At 41.0% G+C, this 20121-nt stretch overlaps 1 protein-coding gene across 1 annotated transcript in view; it reads right to left on the bottom strand.

The window, feature by feature from the left end:
- The window catches only part of RAB2A (RAB2A, member RAS oncogene family), a 62617-nt gene extending 46725 nt beyond the window's left edge, over nt 1-15892 (bottom strand). Inside the window, exon 1 of the mRNA XM_031441583.2 lies at nt 15597-15892. Within this exon, the coding sequence (XP_031297443.1) occupies nt 15597-15642 (46 nt within the window). The 5' untranslated portion in view covers nt 15643-15892. The remainder of the gene's footprint in view (nt 1-15596) is intronic.
- Between the last annotated feature and the right edge of the window lie 4229 nt (nt 15893-20121).

The raw sequence follows: 20121 nt of genomic DNA, 5'->3' as shown, positions 1-20121 counted from the left end.
TGTATTTCCCTGACCTGTTTCTCTTTGCATGATGTCATCTTTCACTTGCTCCCATATCTAATCTTCTGCCCTTTCATAATGTTTTAACATTATCATGTGTATTCATTACTTTCACATTAAAAAATAAATGCAAAAGAACCCATATTTGGAATATAAACTCCGATGAGATGGAAAAACGCCTGAAATTATCTTGTCTTTAATTTTTCACTCCCTACAACATCCTCCCCTAAACCTTGTTAATTCCAACTGTCACCAGTAATCTCTTCATTTTCACTACCATTGCCTTAGATAACTGCTAGGTGCAATTTACATTTTAAAAAATTGAAAAATAAAATAGAGCATTTACTAATTTTCATAGGGAATAAATGATAGAATATTAAATTTAACAGTAAGTAAGATAACAGATGTGGTAAAAATAGCATCCCTTTGTTTTTTTCCTCCCACTCTTGGGACTTTTCCAAACTAGTTTGTTTAACAGTGGAAAATTGCTTAATGTGAGGAGGATCAGAATAAAGAAAACTGATCTATAACTACTTCTCAGGATCTCAGAATGTCACAGTATGTTGGAACTAAAAAGGTCCTCTGTGCAGTGTTTTCTAAACAGTAGGCTGTACCCAGTTATGTCATGAAATCAATTTAGTGGATGATCAGCATTAAAAAAATAAACTAGAACAAAATAGCACGTATTAGACCATATGTAATAAATAAGATTAGGATAAGTGCTGTTTGGAAACTCCTGTTTGGAGCTACATATGCACTTACACACATATCCGAACCCTGGGTTGCAATGTACCTGTTACTGTGGATTGTAAAAAACAAACTTGGAAATTATTCTCCAGTATCTAATCCAATCACATACCCAATGAAAGAACCCATCCACAATATTTATGCTAGTATTCATGGCAAAACAAATCAGCTGAAAAATCTAGAATACTTCTGTTCTCTTTTCGTTAGCATTTACAAGGACAAGGATCAAAGAAAAAATATGACTGAATGATCTGTTGGCAACTGAACATACATACACACACTTGGGTACTGTTAGTCACCTACCAGGTGACAATTCAATTACTTCCTTGTAAAAAAGATTTTTCTACAAGGTAAAATTAGGATGACCCTATATCCTGGTTTGCCAGGCAGGCTCAGTTACTCCTGATGTCAGATTACAGACCAGCTTGGATGATGACAGATTACAGATCATCTTGGATGATGAATTATAAATTTCCTAAAGTGCTGATTCTCAAGTGTGGTCCCCAGACCAGCAACATCAGCATTATCTGGAAACTTGTTAGAATGCAAATCATGAGCCCACCCCAGATTTACTGAGCCAGAACTCTGGGGTGGAGTCCTGAAGTCAGGGTTTCACCAAGCTCTCTAGGCGATTCTGATGTGCTCTAAAGTTTCAGAACCACTGCCCTTGATATAACCAACTAAAATGCTAGTTTCAGTGTCCAGTCCTCTTCAGCTTTCCAGCTACAACTAATGTGACGCCACTGCATGCTGGGCATAACAGACAAATAACTGAAAATATGTTTCACCACAGTACAGGTTAAGTTCAAAACAAGGTTATCCTGGTTTCTACTTAGTATCTTTGGCAATTACCCAGCTTAGAATAGCTAGACTACATGATACCTGCCAAACAGCCAAAAGAGCCACTTCAAAATAGATAAGCAGTTTTAACGCAGCTATGGAATTCCATAATCAAGTTTATGAAAACATACGCTTGTCTTATTTAACACGTATGCATGACTTGTAACAGTCTGCAGGTGCAAATAGGCTCCCTCCTCATACACAATCTTATTTGACCAGTACGCCTATGAGATCAGTAAAGCAGGAATAATAACCTCATTTCAAAGATGAAGAAACTGCGGCCTAAGTGATATGCCTCAAGTTAACTCAGTAAGAGGCAGAACTGAAACTCAAAATCAGGTTTTTAAATTCCAAATCATATTTTTCCACTATACCATCCAATCTCCTGAATTTGTTCTTCTCAGATACATATTACTGTTTGCAACCAATCCTTCTCTCACTAAAAAGAATGCTATCTCATTTTCCCTGTATTAGTAGTAATACTAAGAGGGAGAAGGGAAATATTCTATAAGCTAAATGACTCTGGCAGAGCAGAATCTTAATGAAGGTTTTAAAAAAAGTGAATACTATTTCCTAGATGCTGACTTTATCCCAAACAATAATGTTCCAGTTAATATATCAAGTACATTAACATACTTTAATCTGACCATTTTCCTAATCCTTTCATAAGCAAAGGTTCCAAATAAGAACTGCAGCATCTCAGAAATATATTTCAATGTAGGAGCTAGAAGACGATAGTTTTTCATGATGCTATGGAAGGAAGAATGTGTTTAGATGTAAATGTACATGAAGTTTACTGTACATGACCTCTAAGTAGTATGCGATGATATAAATGGGTATCAAAATTAAAGGCTGTAAGCAAAAAAATATACTTCATGCAGTTGCCATATTAAACTAATAACAAGCACATGATAACAGTAACTAAATCAAACTAAGTCCCCCACCACAGACTAGGTATCAGTTGAGACAGCTAGTATTGAGACTAGCCTGCTGAATTTAAGTGCATGAAATAGACACCAAGCTCAAAATTAAATATTCCCTCTAAACCCATATTTTTAATGGAAGGTGATTTGTGACTTTCTGCTGTGGTCACATGTGACTAGGCTGAGCCAATCAGACGCTCTTGTTCAGAACTTGAAATCTTGGGACCAATAAGAGAGAATCCATGGTGGCTGCAGTGGAGGTGAGAGACCACAGCAGGCACCAGCGCCTGCTTCCACAGGCGGTACCGACAGCAGGGATTTGGCTGTGCCTTGCCTGCCTCGGTTTTGCCATTTTCAAGCTTGATTATACTGCCTTCCTATCAAGTCTATGGAACATCCAATCTTCCCAGTAAAATCTTCTTCTGCTTAACAACAGTAGGTTTCCGCTGTTTGCTACCACAGGCCAGGACTAACAGAATTGGGAGCTGATTAAATTAGTAATGGCTCAGGAGGGGAGGAGGACATAGCTCAGTGGTAGAGCGCATGCTTAGCAGGCACTAGGTCCTGGGTTCAATCCCCAGTGCCTCCATTAAAAAAAAAGTAATAATAAATAAATAAATAGACCTAGTGATTCCCTCCTCCAAAAAATTCCAATAAATAAACATTTTGAAAAATAATGGTTCAGCTACACAGGTGTTTAAAAAGAATGAGATAGATTTACATTATGATGATATGTTAAGACACCAAAGATTAATCCTTAAGTGAAAAAAATTAAAGGTGTGGAACAGCACTCACACAAACATACTGGTGGGATTGGGACACACACATGCACACAGGCTTAAAGACAGACAGAAAACAAACCATTACTATGCTAGGTAAAGTCGTATTTTTCATTTTTTTTACCATAAGTATTCATCATTTCCACCATAATAAAAAAAAAAGATGTAAGTTTTTCAAAGGATCTATTTTGCCATCAGACACTATATAAGCAATACTTTCACTGGCCTCATCCAACGACCACTATAATGGCGTGGCATTTACATAACTAGCAAAACTTCTAGTGTGACCAGAAATAGTTTCGTTAATTGGTCTGCTAATTTGAAGGAAGCCTGCAAGTAAAATAATGTATTGTGAAATAGAAGATGTTGACTTTCCTTTTAAACTCCTAAAAGCCACTAAAGAATAATCAGCAGTACTTTTAACAAGACTTACTCATCGCTAAGGCTTAAAATTCACATATTCACACTCAAATCCAGTATGATTTTTCCATTTCTCAGGTAAATTCTCCAAGAAAGGAGACTCTAAGCCAGAAATGATGGGGGAAAAAGATCAAGAAAGAAAAAAAGGTTAAATGGTGGAAAGGCCTCATCAATTACGGTCAGAAATCCGAGTTACGGGTAAAAATGTATCCTATTTAGAGATGGGGATAAAGCTGCTCCTGTGAAGCTACCCAGAGGACATAAAACCAACTCTTCATACTACACAGTGCCCTTTACAGCACGCGCCCAAGATTCCTTCAGTCGTAAGCCCCCACAAATCCCGACAAATACTCTGTAGAACATTCTGGGGATAAAGTCATCCAACCTTCGTGGCAAAATAAAGACGGATGAGCTCAGCTCAATTCTCTGTTCTCCACACATAACAAATACAAAAATACGGGCAAAAGCACAAACTGATTCTATAGGATTACTAGGTGGAAAATTTTTCAAACAAATGAGACCACGTCTGGTGTCATATGTGATTTATCCTCGGTAAATTGGGGCCAACAGCCATCTAGGATTATTGTGAGAAACTCTGAAAGCCATAGCATAGCACTTAGCATATAGTAGGTGCCCAACAAATGTTTACTGAAAATCTGAATCTGCTGGGAGCCATTCACTCTAGTGAGAATGAATCTTCTCCATGCTCCCTTAGCACTTCGTGTATACATTATCTCTATTACCTCATCTTGTAATTACAGCAGCAAATTTGTCTCCCCTTTGAGGTGGGGCAGTCTTGTTCATTTTTCTAACCCCAGCACAGGGAATGCCCACACGGTATCTTAAATTTCTTTAAAAAGAAAAAAAAAATCAAATCCAATCCTTTACTGTTTGTATAAATTCCATCTTCCAAGCCCTAATGTGTCCAGCTCCAGTAACAGACCAACTCACCACTTAACACGCTCTTTCCATTTCACAGGGAATCCAAATCTCTCTCTCTTCCACTCAAGGCCCTGGTTCTGGCTGACAAAACCACAAAGGGTAAGTTTAAGCCCTCTTTTATATGACAGTCTTCTAAGTATTTCAAGGTCATTATTTATTCTCCTTTAAGTTTTCTCTTTTTTTAGGTTAAAATGTTTGTTATTTCAGCCATTCCTAAAATGTCATGGTTGATACAGCCTTTGTATCACCCTGACTGGTCTCCTGAGCACACACCCCAATGTGAAGACGTCCCTCTGAAACCAGAGTTTCCATAACTGAATTGCAGTTGAGTCCTGACAGAGGACAGCTATTACCCGCCTTGTCTATACATTATACTTTTACTAACCTATAGTCACATTTATTCTTTGTTGGCTTTGTTACTCATCTGACTCATACTGAACCTAGTCATGTAAAACTTTTAAGTTTTTAGACGTGCACTGCTATTTAACCAGCTGATCTCCATCTTGTATTTCTATGCTTGTTTTAAAAGTAAAAGTAAACACAGGACTTTCACATCATTTTTTATTAAATTCCATTTTGCTAAATTTAGCCAATCATTCTGCCTGTCAAGGTCATTTTAGATTCTGTCTGGTAGAATCCACACATTACCTCTTTCAACCAAACTAGACTTCATCCAAGTTGCTGCTGATATGAAATGTAAAAAATCCAGGACTAAACACAACAGCATGCTCCCTCCAGCCTGCCTACATGGTCCCAATTATTAAACAAGTTAAAAATCCACTTAGCTGTGAAACCAGCAGAATTTCTTCACCTTATACCAAAGGTTACTCTAAAAAAGTGTAACAAATACCTTTACTTCAAAGACTGGTGAATCAACTCACCAGGCATACAACTATTACTGCTTTAATTTGTAACTAATAACTGATTTCCCTATTTAATAATTTTTGTATCAAGTAAAGCTCTGAGCATAAGTCATTTCGGACACACTTACTTTCACTTTGCCCTTTGAAATGGTTGAAATTGATCTGTCCAGAGAGATAAGAAGATAACCTTTTATCAACAGATTCATTTAGACCGAAGAATTCTGTAGACCTACAGAACTGCCTCTTTCCAAAGGGGTTCAAACTTGAGAGAAACCATTCAAGAGGTATCTCAAGATACCAAGAGTGAGTGTAGAACAAACCAAGGCAGGATACAACTACTGGCCCTACTATCTCTTCCCTGAAAACCAGTGAAAAAGAACACCTACTTGACATCCTTTTCAATTTCAAGCGGCCCACGAGGATATGTGAGTTAGAAAAAGACTTTCTTTTATGGAGTTCTAAAAGAATTTCAGGATCAAAGAACTGCCATTTTGCAGGTTAACATGTGATCTTGTTTCCTTCAACTAAGTAGTTACAGTTTGAAGTCAGCACAGTGAATAGCTTTTTCTATAGGCAAGACCTCCCCCATTAATTTTAGGACACTCAACAGGTTAGAAAAATTTATCTCCAAAATATTACTATTAATCAAGCACTTTAAAGCTTAAAATCATCTGTGCATAATGTTTATTTCAAACTCACAAAAATCTCGTGAGGTAGACCAATCAGACGTTACCACTGCCTTTTTCTAGATGAGAAAACAGAAGTTGAAGATGTCTGAACTTGACCAAGGTAACAAGTAAGCAGAGGAGCCACCAAGCTAACCAAGGTATTCTAATTACAAATACTAGGCTTGTGGAAGATTTTCAAGTGTGCTGTCCAGGCTAAAATAACCAGAGAGGACTTAAGAGTAATATATCACTTGCCTCCTAGATGCATAGTAGTTACTGATAAAGGTGGACAAGTAGTTAAAGGGGGAGTCATCCATCAATGTTAATGATGTTGGAGGCCACAGAGCAAGCACAAATGTACCACTTACACTTATATATCAACTGTAAATAAATGGAGGGAAACAAATAACTGACACTTAAATTTTAAAGACAGCTACAAAGTCAGGGGAAAAAACCCAAAAGCCTAGAGCACTGGTGAGCAACCCTACAGAGTGCACTAGGCAGGTACTATACACATTTTACAAACAGAAAACCCAGGAATTTAAATTGTTCACTTGCACAAATAAGAGTTATTGGCAGGTAGCCTCTTTCCACACTGCCCTACAAGGTAGAGATGACACCATACACGCTTGGGAAATGTGACCGCCATACTGCTTCCTGTGTGGGACACGTGCCGCCGTGCCCCCAAAGCCCATGACAAAAGGGCACAGCTGTGACCCACACCTTAATCCCTGTTCATATGATTGAACCAGGCTGGTACCTCATGGTAGAAATAAATTCAAATGCATGGTAAAAGACAGCCTCTCAGACCAAATTAAAAAAAAATATATAGCAATGGGCTATATAAAAAATAGAATTAAAAAAAAAAGGGTGACATGGCAGAGCTGAAACAAGGATGAGAGCTGACTGATAACTACTCTGGACAGTGATTTCGATTAGTGGGTGAAGCTGAAGAGGGGCACCCCTTCCACCCACAGGTCCACTCAGAGGTGTGGCTCCAGAACTCCAGCACGTGAGCTCAAGGAGCAGGCACAAGAATGATCCATGCAGCACTGTAAAAGGCGACAAACAACCCATTCACACTTCCTTCAGAGAAAAAAGAAGGGGAAAATGGCAGTATAATCAAACAACAGAATGCAATGAAAATTAAGCCAGTCAAGCAATTAATGTCAACAAAATCGAGCAAAATACATTAATCCCGTCAAAATAATCTTGAACAAAAAAGTTTCAGAGCAAGTACAGTAAAATTCCACTAAAATGAAGTTGAAAAAGAATACGCACAATTTGTGCATTGTTTACAGGCACATACATACAAATGTAGTAATCATACAAAAACTTTTTCATAGGATGATAAAAAACAGCAATTTCAGGAGAGTGATTACCTCTATGGACAAAGACAGGTGAAGAGTATATAGCGGGCTTCAGCTGTATCTGTAATGTTTCCTAAACAAAACAAACAAAAAACCTGTTCCAAAGAAAAAAGGATGAAAAAGTATATAGAAGGCAAACATGAGTGAAAAGTTAACATTCAAAATTAGTATTAAGCACTTGAATACTGAAAACTACACTACTAAACACAACATGTAAAAAGTGGAGGGGAACTTAAATGACAAAGGAATAATTAACTCCTCAGCAAGATGTAAAGCCCATGCACACCTTACAAATTAGTCCTCAAATTCACTAGGGAAAAAAAAACAGCCTGACAAAACTACAAAAACAAAACCCAACTGTCATAATAGGAGATATTTACATCTCACCCTAAAACTCAAAAGACTGTTAAGAACACAGAAGATACGACCCACACGTGTAAGAGCAAGACTGATCTAATCGACATTCTACAGAACAGTTCTTCCCTCTTTTGCGCAAGTGGAGGTGGCCTCTGTTTTAGTAAAGGGAGACAAGGGACTGCGTACTTCCACGTCACTGCAAAAGACCAAGCAGCTGGGAAGCCAACAGAAGACGTGTGATATGGAATTGGTGGGAATCAAGAAATGTGTAGGATCTAGGAGAGCCCGGAGCCTGGAGTTAGAAAGACCTGGGCTCAAACTCCAGCGTGGTCAGTTGCAATTAGTCTCCCTTTCCTCACCTGTAACATGGAACCTTCCTCATGGATATTACTGTTCAGATTCAATGAATTATATCCTTAGAAAAGGCCCTATGTTTATAAATATACTACTTGCTTATTGATATTTTCCTCTACAGTACACTGTATTCTTTTCAAGAGGAATCAGAAGAATGCCTTTCAAGACTCAGTTAAGGAATAATTAAGTATATGAACGCAGTATTTTTAAAAATTAATGGATACTATATTTGGGTAATGAATGAAATGAAAATAGGATTCTCTGCACTGCTTAGTGCTAAATACAGTGACCACTTTAAAAAGGCGTACACTGTATGGATATTACTTGTTTCTGCCTTCAATTCTCTGTTTCGACCTACGGCTTCTCCCCAGCCTGCTGCATTAGGCAGAACTGCACTCCTCCCAACACATAAAGACACACACACCCTAATCCTGGAACCTGTGAACATGCTACCCTCCAAGGCAAAGGGAACTTTGCAGATGTGATTAAGATTACAGACTTTGATATGAGGAGATTATCCTGGATTACCCAGGTAAACCCAATCTAATTATATGAGTCTTTAAAAGCAGAAAACCTTTATCAGTTTCAGAGAGATGGGATGACCCAAGAAGAGTCAGAAATAGGTGACATAGGAGGACTTGATCCGCTGTTGCTGGCTTTGAAGGACAGAGGAAGGGGTCTGTGGGCCAAATCGTATAGGGATGTGGGTAGAAGACTCTGAGGCTGGGAACAGCCCTCAGATGACAGCCAGCGAGAAAACGGAGATCTCCACAAGGAACTCCATTTTACTAACAACCTGAATGAACAAGGACCCTCCAGAAAGAAACCTAGCCCTGCCAAAACCTTGACTTTGGCCCAGAGGGACACACATCAGGCTTTGGATATGTACTGGAACATACATGGATTTATGTAGAACTTCAGAACCTTAGGATAATACATTTGCATTATTTGAGCTGCTAAGAGTATGGTGGTTTGTTATGTTAGCAACATGAAACTAATACGCTCTCTCTCGTCCGCATTAAAAAAAATGTAAAAAATCTTTATGTAAGTGCCATTAAATCCTTTCTGAAACAAGGAGAAATAAATTGGTCAACGCATGGAGCCGACTCAGTGCTGACTACTTAGCGCACACTCATCATTTTCTAAAGCACTAGCGCTGTGCCAGGCACAGTCTTGCTTTCCAAATCTTCACTCAGCATGCATCCGTCAATATTCATAGTCTTTCTTCCTCGGATTGGACAAGAAACACAGTAACTGTCAGCTACATCTGAAAATGGCACCATCTTCAACAGAGAACTGGAGACGCTTATAGCTACATCATAGCTATGAAAAGTAAAGAGGTGGGAGGAGAAAAGAAAGAGTTTGCCCCAAAGGACATAGCTCACTTTCTTCATCTATGAAATAGCAACCTCATACATTCCTGCTCAAGGACTAAAAGAGAAAAAGCTTTTGATACAGTATATGAACTATAAAAAGTATGGAGAATTCCTCATCAGAATCTTCTACATAGAGTGGCAAAAATGAGCATGACAGAGAATTCCATATAAATTCACCCTGGGTATGCCTTAGGGTATCCTTATTTACACAAAACCCCAGAAAGCAGAAAATCTGACAGCAGAAGAGAAAGAATCAATTTTAGAAAAAATAGTCAGGCATAAAAGGCCCATAGCTGACCAGCAGAGAAATGTCACGGCACTACCACCACACACAGTGCTTTTAAAAAATGCAGATGCCCAGGACTCACTGCAGATCTACTGAAACAGCATCTCCAAGGATGAGACCCCTGTCATCTGAGTTGAAAAATACTTCAGGAACTGAAAGAGGGTGACTCTGAGAGTATGACAGCAGAGGGAACCTAGCATCTTTCTGCCAGGTGCCCCTAATTTAGGAGTGAAAAATAACAGCTAGAATGTGGAGTATTTTAAAACCTGCAAATAAGCAAGGCCAATGAAATCAAATGGGAAAGTTTCATATAGAAAATGAAAAGCTAGAGGGACAAGGGAGGTCAGCGTGTGGCTGCATCTCTTGTGGCAAAGGACACAGCCTCCCAGACTGAAGATGAGCAGAGAACAACAAAATGAGCAAGCACAGCTGGGCCCGAGAGGGAACAGCAGCTGAGCTGGCGAAATCAGGATCTGCTCAAACCAAACAGCTAAACTGCTGGCTACTGCAAGAGCAGGAGAGCTGTCCAGATAACACGGGAGAGGGGGAGCAGTGGGGGAGACACAGGAGAAAATTAATCTCATGTTGAAGCAGGAATGGGGTGGGGACATAAAGGACAAGAGCACCAGTAGGAGACACAGGGTGTTATTTGAGATGAGGAGGAGGAGGTAGGTTCATCAGGAAAAATGAAGAACGGGGAAAAAGAATGAGAACACAAAGTCTGAGGAGTGATATAAATATTTGGGGAGGCAAGCAGCAAATAAACCGGTTAGGACAGCCAGAGAAAGGAAAGCGTGATCAAAAATCTTGAAAGACTACAAGTAACATGCATAAAGCAAAAACTTGAGTAAATTTGAGATGATGTTAAAAGGTATGCTTCAAATATGTTTTAGCACTCTCATTTAACAGAAGAACTGAAAACAGGTAAACCTAAACAATGTATTTAGGAACACATAAGTGAGACAACTACGAAGATAAAGCTAGGGAAGGATTAACACAGAATTCCAGGTAGCGGGAGCCTGGTGGGGAGAGGGACAGGATGCAGATCGTTCTTTGACTTCGGTGTTTGATTTACTACTATTCTTTAAAATATTAAACTGTGCAAATATGTAACATACATAGATCTTACACGCATGACATATTTCATAATTAAAAAAAACTTAATGGAATTTTTCTACCTCACAATTTCCCAGTTTGTTTTTCTGTTTGTTTTCTGAAATAGCGTAACAAATGCACTCATATAATTATATAAAATGATTTGTGTTTCTGGCCTAAGATTTTGCAACAAGAAGCTCCACCTCAGGTCTAGTGAATCAAAATCACTGGGAGTTGGGCCACTGAACCCTTAAAAAACAAAACAAAACCACCACCACCCTAGGTGACTCACAAGAATCTAAAGAAACTCAAGTTTGAGTCTCCCACAGGAAGAGCTTGAAAGCTCTGGAGAATCGAGTGCCAGTCCTTCCCCAAGTTCTCTAGGGTCTCTTTCTGCCCTCTCTCCAGTATTTTCAAACTTTCAACCTCAAGTCTCCCCTATCCTCATACACACACATGCACCAGCTGACTTGATCTTGCAACCAACTCTAAACTTCTCACTCTCCTTCTCTGTCATACTCAAAGTCTTCAATAAGACTGTACTATGGCCCATAGTACAGCTCTGCTCTTCCCAATATCACTCTATCTTTTAAAAAATCATCACTGAGCTACAGACATGTACTTCCAACTGCCTACTAGACATTTACCCTTTGCCAACTGGCAAATCCTTACTTGTCACTCTAATTTCAGCTTAAATAGCACCTTCCAGGTAAAGCCTTGCAGCACCTGCCACAAAAGCCCATCCACTTGTTTATTAAACATCTCCACTACTGAACGGCCTACCCTGAATATTTAAGACAAAGTCAAAAACTTTCCAACCAAACAAAAAGATTATTTAAAATGCATGTAGTAAAGGCGGTCAAAAAGTACAAACTTCCAGTTATAAGATAAATCAGTCCTGGGAATGTAACATACACATTAATAATACTGTATTGAATAGCTGAAAGTTGGTAAGAGTATATCTTAAAACATCTCATTACAAGAAAAAAATTTTCTAGCTCTGTGTGGTGATGGATATTAACTAAACTTACTGTGGAGATCATTTTGCAATATACACGTGTATCAAATCATTAGGTTGTACACTTGAAACTAATACAATGTTATATGTTAATTATATGTCAATTAAAAAAATACATTCATCCCTTGAAAAAAAAAATACATTCAGATGATATTAATGTGTGACCAGGCCGGTTTTGTTTATTTTCTTATATAGCACTTGTCCTCAAAAGATTTTAAGCAAAAACAAAAAAAAGCAAACACAGCAAAACGGTGGGGGTGGGCAGGGAGGGAAGGAAGAGTGAAGGGGACGTGTACAAGGCAACAGGGAGCAGTGGTGGCATCTGTTACCATCTTAAAAGAATAACGAACAGGACTTGGTCAGGTAAAAAAGTTTTGACCTAATTTTTCTTTTCATTTTGCCTGGGGGTTGGAGGCGAGGAGGGTGGAACACAGTAAGAATGGATATTTCAGACAGAACACAACAGGGTTTGTGCTTCTGTGGGCCTAGATGAGGCACAGGAAAGGGACAGGAGGATTAGTGATGAGATTAAAATGGTAGGCAGATGTCAGAATTTTAGGACCAATATTTATAGGTTTATTACAATTTTTCTCTCCTTCTGTACCTGATAATTATTTGCTTATATTAGGCCAGGCTTGTTAAAAACCAATTCCCATTTTATACCTAGATTTAAATGACACATTTTCCTGGTTTTTCAGGAACAAGGCACTATTAAGGATAAAATTAAAACTATATTTTAACCGCATTTGGCCATACACTAAGAAAACAAATATTTCAACAGTATCATCATGATCATGTAAAATATTTTAAAAAATCTCTTCTATGAAACAGGGACTTCTGAAAAGGAAAATGTGTGTGGTGCTTTCTCATTTGTCCTCATTTTATCTCACTACTGAGAGAAAGGAACACTAATAATAATTGTTTCATAGGCTAGGGAAAAGTGAGAATCAGGAAAAGCAGTGATTTCATTTTTAAATGCATATTTTTCACACTGTGGCTTTAAAAAAAATCAGGATGGCTCTCTCACTATTGATTTAATATCATTTGAGTTGGGGGGCAGAGGGAGGACCACATTAAGTGTACCTTACAACTATGCGTACACTTAGAATTAAGAAAGCATGGTAAAGCATTTTGGCCAAAGTTAATATTAATAGTAAGAAAGTGGTAGAATTCAGCTAAAAATTCTTCTGTCAAGTTATTAATGTATATTACCAGGAACATTATAGCCTGTTGGGCTATTCTTTTATTAAGTTAATTAAATGTAAAGGGCCTACCTTCTATTAGGCTCTTCCTGGAATACAAAGCCATATAAAACACCTTTTCTGCCCTCAAGAATGTACGATTAAATATCAATGCCTACACCAGTATCTGCAAAACAGGAATTACTTTCGTAAGAATGATACAAAGTGGGACACAATGAGATAAGGAGGGGGGAGTCCCTTCCAGCCAGATCACCAGGAAAGCCAGACACATCAAAAGAACTTCACAAATGTTGACTCTGAAAGCATTCTGGAAGACCCAAGTTAGACTCTGAAGGACAGACAGAATTTTGACAAAGAAGGTACTCCAAGCAGAGGGAGCAGCAGGGACCAGGAAAAGGCACATGAATCAGCTACTGGGTGTTACTGGCAGAAGGAAGATGGGGACTGGCACTGGGGAGTAGTGGGAAAGAAGGCTACAAAAGTTAAACAGGGGCTAAAATATGGAGTTCCTTGAAGGTCAAACTAAATGTGAACAGAGGACGAGCCTCCTAACAGTCATGTCTGAGGAAGATTAATCTGACAGTAAACTATACCAAGCTGAACCGGAGTGGGGAGAAAGCAATGCCGTAGACAGTTCAGCGTCAAGTGCTCAGTGCCCTGACTAGATGGTAACAGTAGCAACGGCAAGAAAGCAGTGTCTCCCCTTTGAACTGCCTGGGGATTGGTTTCGCATGAGGGCAAATTCCAAAAGAACAGAGCACCAACTTGTTCACATTTGTAGCCCCAATACTCCCAGCACAAGACTTCACCACAGTAGAAGCTCAGTAAGCAAACTGAAGGCAACCTGCAAAGGTTAATGCGAATCATCACCACTGCTAAATGTCCACAATCACTCTTCTCTCTGCTTCTCAAACCCACTCTTATTAGTTAACATGAGTGCCCTCTCCCAACCTCTGTTCTACAGCCTAAATCAAAATTTGCCAGTAGACTTTAGAACCCTACTTTCTTCTTCAAATATGCCACAGCATTTTTTAAGTGTATAAATCTGCTACCAAATATTTGCGAAACACTGCTTTACCCAAGGCTTAACGTAGAAAACCATCCTGTTTCCCACCACACACCAAAATACTGTGCTGAAAAATTGTATTTAGAGCAGAAAGTTTTCCTTTTCCGCAGCAATCAACATGCTTCTTGTGTTACTTATTGAATCTGCCGTATCACTACTGCAACCACAAGCTGCTGCTTACATTACCAAAGTTGTGCAAAGGGTCCAAAGTTGTGCAAGAGTCATCACTGAAATCAGACTCTAGTATAATAATAGTTATAACACCTGAACAACTCTTAGCTTTATTATTAGATTCAAAATAATGCCAAAGTCACAGGTATTAAAAAATATTTTCAATGAGTTTGATTACTTTATCTATGAAATACAGTGGGATGCTATTTTAAACGAGAATAACAATTTCTGCTTCAAAGGGACACCAGGTCACCTGAAAACTGACGGTTGTGACCGTAGATTTGATAAAAAAAAAAAAAAATCAGTGTCCCCGACAACCACACGCCAGCACGCGCGCGCACACACACACTAGCCAGTACACACCCAGGGCACTGAACAGCCTTGCGTTACCATAAAATAACCGCAGTTCACACGTGGCACAAGTCTACAGAACTCTTTCATGCTTTAATGACCTCGAAAGGGATTCCCCAGGCATCAAAGGGATGTGACTTATTCTGACTTGAGAATTGAGAGTGACATATATATATATATATATATATATATATATATATATGCGCGTGTGTGTCTCTCTCTATATATATATAAATTTTTTTTTTAAGGTTTCCGTCTCTCCTCAGCTGGCTGGCCCACACCAGGGGAGGCTTTGCCCAGGCCTTGGCAGATGAGTGTTGGTCGGAGAAGGTGGGTCGGGTCAGGAATCCCAAGACTCTCCTCCCATCACCTTCTGCTCTCCTCTGCCCCCCCTTTCTCTCTCGGGGCGGGGAAGAGGCCCAAGGTGGGTGACCCTGGCTCGGGAGTGCAAACATCAGAGTCAGGCCCTGACAGCCCTGCGCTGGGCCGCCCCTCCAACCATACACTCCCCAGATCGCGAGTCGAAACGGCTGCCGCGGCCCCCAGCTGCAGGGCCGGCCCGGGCGGGGGCCGGGGCCCGGGCCCGGCCAGGCCGCGGCCGCTCGCAGTGCCCACGTCACCAGCTCCAGCACTGCGGAAATGGAGCGGCGCGGCAGGCAGGGAGGCGCCGGGGGGGAGTCGGCCCCCGCGCCCCGGCCCGACGCTGTTCGCTCCTCAGCCCCGGCCCGGAGGCCGCCGACACCCGCCAGGCCGCGCCCCGGGCCTCACCTGTGTCGCCGATGATGATGTACTTGAACAGATAGGCGTACGCCATGGCCGCGGCCGCTCGGTGCCAGGGCACACGGCTCCTCCTCCTGCGGCTGCTCCTCCTCCTCCGCGCCCCTCACCCCGGCGCCGCTCGGCCTCCAAACGCCAGGCCCCGCCCGCCGCCGCCGCCGTGGCCGTCAGCCGCTGGGAGTGAGGCGCCCAGAGGAAGTGGGACAAACCGACACCAACCGAGCCGAGGAAGATAGCGCCCAGCCGAGCTCACTCGAACAATAACAGCCGCCGCCGCGCCTCCGCCCCGCCTCCGCGCCGACCCGGAAGTGCTGCGGCCGCCGGCGCCGCCGGGGGCAAGGGGAGGAGCCCCGCACGCCGGCCGCGGCCCGCTGGCCGGAGCCCCGCCCCGCCAGAGCCCCGCCCCGCCGGCCGGAGCCCCGCCCAGGGCCGCGCCGGCTGCTCCCAGTCCGCCCGTGCGTCCCCCCGGCCGCCGGTCGTTCCGGCACGTTTAAGCGGGCGACCCCGGCGGCCCGGAGACGCTGCGGGAGGGGCGGGGGCTTGGGGTCCCGTCGCGGCGACGCGCGCGGGACCGCGTCCTTCCGCCCTGCGGTGGGACGCGGGGCATGTGGTGGGAAGGCGGAGGCCGCGTTCGGCGCAGGGCCCCGCCCTGGGCTAGTGAGAAGCTGTTTGAAAGTGAGGGAGCCACTCGGGGCTGGGTTGGAGGGCGGAGGTATTTCTGTGCTGGATGGGGGGCTTTGACAGTGAAATTGGAAGGATTTGTAAATTAGCAGCCATAAATTAGGGAATGTGCGTAAACCGTGGTGGTCCCTGCGATGGAATGCTGTGTAGTCTGAATTTTTTAAAAAAGCGTGACTTATGTTAAGCAAAAACAAGGGACAGCACTCAGTGTGTAAACATATATCTATGTTATATGTATTATCTATGCAATTATCTATAATATGTAAAAGTGATGTATGATATATAATTGTGTTTGTATATTTATAAGCTACATTTTATTGTTAAATGAATTTTTTTTTACCATTGTGTGGAAAAATGATAGGAATCCGCTTAAATACCCACATGTACTTAGTCTGAAAGGAAACAACTGGCATCAAAGGAAGGAGTGGGTGGGATTGGAGAAAGGATCCACCTTTCACTGAATTTTTTCAGTGCAGTTTGACATTTTTGCAGTCTTCATGAATTTTCTATTGAAAAAAGGGGGAAAATAACTTTTTTGCTCATTCAACTAACACTAAGTACATAGCATATTTTCTGCACTTCTAGGCATTGGAACTAAAGGTATATCCTATTCTAAAGGAGCACAGTTAAAGTGTTAGGGTAGGTTACCTGGAGAAGATGATGTCTGAACCAGAAATATGAATGATGAGCAAGAATTTGTCAAAAGAACGAAAGTTGGGGAAAGGGAACTGAAGTTTAGGCACGAGAAACAATGAGCAAAGGTCCTGGATCTGTTCAGGGAATTTAAAGATGCATAAGGAAGCTTGTTTGCTAACTCGTAGCCTCTTGTGTTGGTGGTGGAAGGGGCGTTATTGCTAGGGCAGAAGTGACTGGGATTTAGTGGCCCTGGCTCCTGTTGCCTAATATTTTCCTCTCCCTTTTGGAATCCTTCCTTCTACTGACACGTTCGTGCTAGGCTGGCAGTGGCTGGTTCCTGCCTGATTTGAATGGCCTTTCCAATTGTCACCTTAAACAGGTTTCTTAAAGAGTGTTTGGAGGGGATTTTCAGAGACAGCACACAAAAATTTGACATGAAACATTACCTAGAATTGCATAATCTGGTTCACTCGTCTTTAGTTTGGGGGAGAAGAGGTCCCTGCTCAAGGCCACCACTATTCCAAAGGCCATTTTGTCCCTTCCATCTGAGTGCCTTCACTCGAGTCTTTCCTGGTGATCAACATTTAGGAAATGCCCTCCTTCCAGAAGAAACTCAATTCCTTACTATTCTCAGAGGAAGTTCTTTACCCATAGCCTGAACAGGACAAGTCTACGAGGATGTCACACGAAAGCCTAGCATCCTTACAATCAGGAGCAATCCTATACTGTTAGAGGTGAGCAGAGGGAAAAGTAACTGGTGCCAGGTCACACGGGGATTTGTAGCCGTGTCAGTGTGCATATAGAACTTTACCCAACGGACACGAGGGAAACTGAAGAGAAAGGTCAGAATTGTGTATGTAAAAAATCATAGGTGGATGCACCTAGAGATAATCATACTAGGTGAAGTAAGACAGAGAAATACAAATATCACATGATATCACTTACATGTGGAATCTAACAAAATAATACAAATGAACTTATTTCCAAAATAGAAACAGACTCACAGATACAGAAAACAAACTTATGGTTACCAAAGGGGAAAGGAATGGGGAAGGATAAATCAGGAGTTTGGGATTTGCAGATACAAACTACTATATATATATATAAAATAGATAAACAACCAGAACCAGTATGTAGCACGGGGAACTATATTCAATTTCTTATACTAACCTGTAGTGGAAAAGAATCTGAAAAAGAAAAGATTTATATATGTGTGTGTAACTGAGTCACTTTTGCTGTACACCTGAAATTACACAATATTGTAAATCAGCGGTACTTCAATAAACAGTTGTTTTGAAAAAAAATGCACCAGGGGAAGGTGATAAAATTAGAAGGCATTTTTGCAAGATAAAAAAAAAAATCTCACAACAATGTCAAGGCCACAGGAGTCAAGTGTGTATTGTTCTTGCACAGGACTGAGAGGCAGTATTATTGTGCACAGGAATTGTAACAATCAGTAGCTTTGGAAGGAATAAGATCTGGATTTTCAAGTCCCTTTGTGAGCCTCAGTTTCCTTGTCTCGAAAATACAGAGAAAAACTGCCTCACAAAGTCAATTTAGGATCAAATGAGATACTGTATGTGAAGATATTTTGTAAATTATGAAAAATATATATTTAATACATGAAACTCTTAGTGTTGCATAATTTAAAAAAAAATTAACTTGAGGGAATAAAGCCCTAATCACTATACAAATCCATGTTTTAAAATCAGCTCCATTCCTGTCTCTCTTTTATGTCCCTACGTTTATTTTTTCCTACGTGTAGTTCATGATATTTTGTTATATTTTCTCTAAGCCCATATAAGCTGTCTTAAATTCTCTTTGAAACAATCCAGGGTATAAATAAAAACTACACAAACCTCATTTTAAACATTTTTATGTAGCCCCCAAAATCCCCTCGCTTCCCTTAAGTCATAGGACACTTCCTGGGATTTTCCATTCAGTTTGATTTTCAGCTATTTCACTCCCTTGAGGATGAAGTCCGATAACCTCATCTCTCAGTCTTACATCACATATGGTCTGAAGGTCATAACTGTGAAATTTAAAGATTGTAAGACTACATTCTCCAGAGTCTCCTTATTCAAGTTCTCCACGACATTTTAAAGTACAGTCTTATATTGGAATTTTAAATCTACTTGTCCCAACCAAACTTTTTATTTGTTTAAATTTCCTCTGGTTTTGCTCACTCTCAGACTGTGGGTAGAGTGGTAGGGTGGAATGGGATGGGAATCCTGTAATCCATGGCTTCGTGCTTTGGTTTCCATGGTTTCCTTATCCAATACTCAAATGCACTCTGGGGGCTCTGTGATCTTCTAGAAATGATATGCACAGTGATGTGTGTATTTGCATGAGTCTCATTTGATTCTCGCATGAGTCCATGACCCAGACGTAATTAAGAACCACTGCAAAATGCTTTCTTGCAGCCATTTCTAAATACTATGACAGAATTAATTTTCCTGCAAAATACTAATAAGCTCAGTACCAGTTTTGGAGGAAGAAGGAACTAGGTTCAAATCTTGAATTTACCCGCTCTTGGTTGAGAGATCCTGGATAAGTTACTAAACTCTCTAAGCCTCAGATTTCTCATGAGATGACGCAAGTAAAGTGTCCAGCAAAGTGTCAAGCTCACAGGAGACACGAAGTAAACGCTGAAGTCCTTTCCCCTTTCATCCTTTCCCTGTCCTCCGCCTCCAACCTGTCGCTGAGAGCTGTAGGAATTAAATGAGCCCAACAAAGACCCTGCCTTCAAGGGGATTAGAGTCTCTCTGTGCTAAGTCATGAGTACTTTTGGCCCAATAAAGGCTGCAGGAGAGGTACAGTGTTATTTTAGAGGACGGAATTTTGTTTTGGAAAATGAAGGTAGGTTTTACTGAACGAGAACCGTTCAAGCTGAGCCTCAAAGTGCATCATCCTTCATAGTTATTGCTTTAACCTAGTCATTCCAGAGCCTTCAACAGCCCTCTCCACTCTACTTTGTCCGCCTTGTCCACCTGCCCTGCCCTTTATATTCTTGCTGGGTAACACCAGTATTCTCTCTTTTACTTTTCTATTTGCAACCTATTTCTGACCATTTGTCAAAGCCAGAAATGACTGTTTTCTCTTTTCCATTTAGTTTTGTTCATCCTTCGAAAGTTTACTTGAAGAGTCACGATGGAATGATTGCAGATTCACATCTTGAGTCCCTGTGTGTGGAGGGGAG

Source organism: Camelus dromedarius, chromosome 30, assembly GCF_036321535.1.
Source record: "Camelus dromedarius isolate mCamDro1 chromosome 30, mCamDro1.pat, whole genome shotgun sequence".
Lineage (NCBI taxonomy): Eukaryota > Metazoa > Chordata > Mammalia > Artiodactyla > Camelidae > Camelus > Camelus dromedarius.
The sequence above is the reverse complement of the archived record's forward strand: the minus strand, read 5'-3'. Positions and strand labels throughout refer to the sequence as shown.